General features: G+C 57.0%; 1 protein-coding gene across 1 annotated transcript in view; it reads right to left on the bottom strand.

Annotated features, from left to right (window-relative positions):
• LOC127436011 (uncharacterized) overlaps positions 1-2,770 on the bottom strand; it is a 5,757-nt gene extending 2,987 nt beyond the window's left edge. The window contains exons 1-2 of the mRNA XM_051689889.1: positions 2,231-2,770; positions 2,028-2,142 (exon numbers count right to left, since the gene is read on the bottom strand). Coding sequence (XP_051545849.1) covers positions 2,028-2,142; positions 2,231-2,770 — 655 coding nt within the window. The remainder of the gene's footprint in view (positions 1-2,027; positions 2,143-2,230) is intronic.
• Positions 2,771-4,477: the final 1,707 nt, after the last annotated feature.

The following is a 4,477-nucleotide window of genomic DNA, read 5'->3' on the forward strand; positions in this document are numbered from 1 at the left end:
TGAGTGATGCAGGTCGGCTAAGACAGGTAAGTGGTTTAGGGTGGTTCTATGGAGCTGGGGGGCGTTTAATGCACTGTTTGAGTCCAAAGTGAGTGATGCAGGTCGGCTAAGACAGGTAAGTGGTTTAGGGTGGTTCTATGGAGGTGGGGGGTGTTTAATGCACTGTTTGAGTCCGAAGTGAGTGATGCAGGTCGGCTAAGACAGGTAAGTGGTTTAGGGTGGTTCTATGGAGGTGGGGGGTGTTTAATGCACTGTTTGAGTCCGAAGTGAGTGATGCAGGTCGGCTAAGACATGTAAGTGGTTTAGGGTGGTTCTATGGAGGTGGGGGGTGTTTAATGAAGTGTGTTATGCCGAAGTGAGTGATGCAGGTCGGCTAAGACAGGTAAGTGGTTTAGGGTGGTTCTATGGAGGTGGGGGGTGTTTGATAAAGTGTGTTAGGCCGAAGTGAGTGATGCAGGTCGGCTAAGACAGGTAAGTGGTTTAGGGTGGTTCTATGGAGGTGGGGGGTGTTTGATGAAGTGTTTGAGTCCGAAGTGAGTGATGCAGGTCGGCTAAGACAGGTAAGTGGTTTAGGGTGGTTCTATGGAGGTGGGGGGTGTTTGATGAAGTGTTTGAGTCCGAAGTGAGTGATGCAGGTCGGCTAAGACAGGTAAGTGGTTTAGGGTGGTTCTATGGAGCTGGGGGGTGTTTGATGAAGTGTGTTAGGCCGAAGTGAGTGATGCAGGTCGGCTAAGACAGGTAAGTGGTTTAGGGTGGTTCTATGGAGGTGGGGGGTGTTTGATGAAGTGTGTTAGGCCGAAGTGAGTGATGCCGGTCGGCTAAGACAGGTAAGTGGTTTAGGGTGGTTCTATGGAGGTGGGGGGTGTTTGATGAAGTGTGTTAGGCCGAAGTGAGTGATGCAGGTCGGCTAAGACAGGTAAGTGGTTTAGGGTGGTTCTATGGAGGTGGGGGGTGTTTGATGAAGTGTTTGAGTCCGAAGTGAGTGATGCAGGTCGGCTAAGACAGGTAAGTGGTTTAGGGTGGTTCTATGGAGCTGGGGGGTGTTTGATGAAGTGTGTTAGGCCAAAGTGAGTGATGCAGGTCGGCTAAGACAGGTAAGTGGTTTAGGGTGGTTCTATGGAGGTGGGGGGTGTTTGATGAAGTGTTTGAGTCCGAAGTGAGTGATGCAGGTCGGCTAAGACAGGTAAGTGGTTTAGGGTGGTTCTATGGAGCTGGGGGGTGTTTGATGAAGTGTTTGAGTCCGAAGTGAGTGATGCAGGTCGGCTAAGACAGGTAAGTGGTTTAGGGTGGTTCTATGGAGGTGGGGGGTGTTTAATGCACTGTTTGAGTCCGAAGTGAGTGATGCAGGTCGGCTAAGACAGGTAAGTGGTTTAGGGTGGTTCTATGGAGGTGGGGGGTGTTTAATGCACTGTTTGAGTCCGAAGTGAGTGATGCAGGTCGGCTAAGACAGGTAAGTGGTTTAGGGTGGTTCTATGGAGGTGGGGGGTGTTTGATGAAGTGTGTTAGGCCGAAGTGAGTGATGCAGGTCGGCTAAGACAGGTAAGTGGTTTAGGGTGGTTCTATGGAGCTGGGGGGTGTTTGATGAAGTGTTTGAGTCCGAAGTGAGTGATGCAGGTCGGCTAAGACAGGTAAGTGGTTTAGGGTGGTTCTATGGAGCTGGGGGGTGTTTGATGAAGTGTGTTATGCCGAAGTGAGTGATGCAGGTCGGCTAAGACAGGTAAGTGGTTTAGGGTGGTTCTATGGAGGTGGGGGGTGTTTAATGAAGTGTGTTAGGCCGAAGTGAGTGATGCAGGTCGGCTAAGACAGGTAAGTGGTTTAGGGTGGTTCTATGGAGGTGGGGGTGTTTGATGAAGTGTGTTATGCCGGCTATAGTGACATCCCCCCGGCTAATGAGTGACATGTTGAATGCATGGGTGAAATGATACACTTGACACAGAGTTAACATTCAAAACAAAGTGCTCTTTATTTATAACATTGAACGGTGTTTAAGGCTTTATTCCAAGTGCTTTTAGGGCATGTTTTCGGGCCTTGCATTCCTCCTTGGCCGTCTGGTCTGCTACGTAGAACTGCGCAGCCGTGTCTGGGTGGTGGCACATGTAGCGAGAGCCTGTCCCTCTGCGCCCGCTGAAGTCGTGCGAAACCCTGGGTGGAGATAAGAAGAGACATGGGTTAGGAGACTTGTGTTACTGCTGTGGATGCATTGACGGATGGATGGATGGTGTATACTCACGTGTGTGACAATACTGGTCCGGATCTGCTTGAAGGAGGGTGCCCCCGGCAGTTTCAGGCACTTCCATGCGCTCCTGAATTGGGTGAGAAGCGCGGTGCACAAGCCCCCCTTCGGGGCACAGAAGCAGTAAAGGGACTCACCGCCCCGGAGCTCTAGGAGTTCAGACACCCATCTGTACTCTTCGGGGTTGAAAGCCACGTTGGCTCTTCCGAAGAAGGCCGCCGTCTTGTGGTGCCTGACCGCCACCACCCTCTCGCCGTTGTCCAGCTCGCCGGCCCCCCGGAACTCCTCCACGGTCATGTTCGCTATGACGCACCGCCGGTGACCGGAGCTGACGACGAGGTAACCCGCTATCATCCCCTGAGCGACACGGAGGTTGTTGGGGCTGGGCGACTCACGCAGCCGCTGAAAGAGAGCGGGCACCCTGTCCCGAGCTCGCCGCCAGTAGCGCCTCAAGGTGGACATGTCAATGACCCGCCTGAAACTGGTGGCCCAGGCGTCGCACCGGTGGACCACCAGCTCCGCTCTCAGATGTGCCATCTGCCTCTTGCACGCACACCGGAGCTGCCTCACGGCGGCATCGGTGAAGTACTCCCCCTTGTCGTCGTTGTCCTCGATGAAGGAGCAAAAGAGGCGAAGGTCGAGCAGGTAGTGCTGGCAGTGGTGACCGCGAGGCCCCTCTCAGCTAAGGCCTGCGCCCAACCTCACGCCTCATCCGGCAGGGTAAGGTCCGTGACGAACCTCGCTCCCCCCTTCCCGGCACACCACTCGAAGAACGCCGTGACCTGCTTGGCTTTCTGGGTGGCGTTGTCACGGCACTTGGAGGATGGCCTGGCCCCCAGGCAGGACAGCTTGAACGCCCGGATCAGGCGAGCGATGTCGTCGAGGTGGTCCGGGCCACGCATCATGCTGGCGGCGTCTTGCCGCATCAGAGCCCCGGTGCTCACGAGCTTCAGGCGAGGTCTCTTTTGCTGGAGCGCCCGGAGTTGAGAGAGCGTCTGTGCCCGGTAAGCCACGGCGAGGTGTGCCCTTTGCTCCTCGGCGTTACAGCGGTGGACGCGCAGCAGGTGCCTGTCCAGGCGCACTATCCCCTTTGTCCCACAGGCCTCCACCGGGCAGTCGAAGGCTTTCCTCCACTTGCTTCCCCGGATTAAAGCGGCCAGGAGGGAGAGTTCGTCACGGTCGGTCACCCTGTGGTTGACCGTAAGGTGGGTCTCCACGTGGCCGCCGCCACCACAGTCTTTCCGGCAGAGCACGCACTGGTAGCTAGACATGGCGAGAGTCAAAAGGGGGGCGAATACTTTCTCTCCAGGAGACCGGCGAGCAGGCGTCGAATGGCCGGGCCGCCGCTGTGATGTCCGGCGAAGGTACGAGCTGTCCCGGCGTCAGTATGAACGTCGAAAGGGGGGCGAATACTTTCTCTCCAGGAGGCTGGCGAGCAGGCGTCGAATGGCCGGGCCGATGCTGTGATGTCCGGCGAAGGTACGAGCTGTCCCGGCGTCAGTATGAGCGTCGAAAGGGGGGCGAACACTTTCTCTCCAGACGGCGAGTCCACCCAGGTAAGTATCCTGCCGGCGCCGCTCCTCCCCGGGCTGCAGATTCCACCGTCGAGCAGGTGTTCACACGCTGGAAGTCAGGCGAAGAGTGGCGCTAGCACACCGGCTGCACGGCTTATATAGGCCGCTGATGACACACCCTCTCCCCGGCCCGGCCAATCAGCTAATTAGCCCGCTCTCGCTCGAGCTTGTGCATAATTAGTGTAAAATATTTTAACCAATCGTGGGCGCCGCTCAGGCGGCCAATCAGGGGCTTGAGCGGCCGCCTAACCGCCAAACGGCAGCGGACTGCAGCGCACAGAGAGGCCGGGCAAAGGCGCTTCGAAGCCAGGCAAAGGCGCTTCGAAGCCGGACAAAGGCGCTTCGAAGCCCGGCGGGCTGCAGCGCACAGAGAGGCCGGGCAAAGGCGCTTCGAAGCCCGGCGCTGGCGCCGTCTTTCACCGGCGTCCTCACAGCGGGCGCGGGCGGCTCGGGGTCCTGGTTAAGGTTAGGATATATGCCGTTGAAACAATGTTTAATTGCGGCCAACTTGGACGGCCATGTTGACACGGGCGACAGCCGTTTGGACGCGGAGGTCGTGGGGTACGATATCTCGGGGACCCGGTGGGCTAGAGAGATGAGGCTGGGCTCGTTGGAAAGGTCTCGGGCGTGCCTTTCGAACGAGGCCGGTCTCTACCCGGTGGCACTTCTG

This window comes from Myxocyprinus asiaticus, chromosome 46, assembly GCF_019703515.2.
Source record: "Myxocyprinus asiaticus isolate MX2 ecotype Aquarium Trade chromosome 46, UBuf_Myxa_2, whole genome shotgun sequence".
NCBI lineage: Eukaryota > Metazoa > Chordata > Actinopteri > Cypriniformes > Catostomidae > Myxocyprinus > Myxocyprinus asiaticus.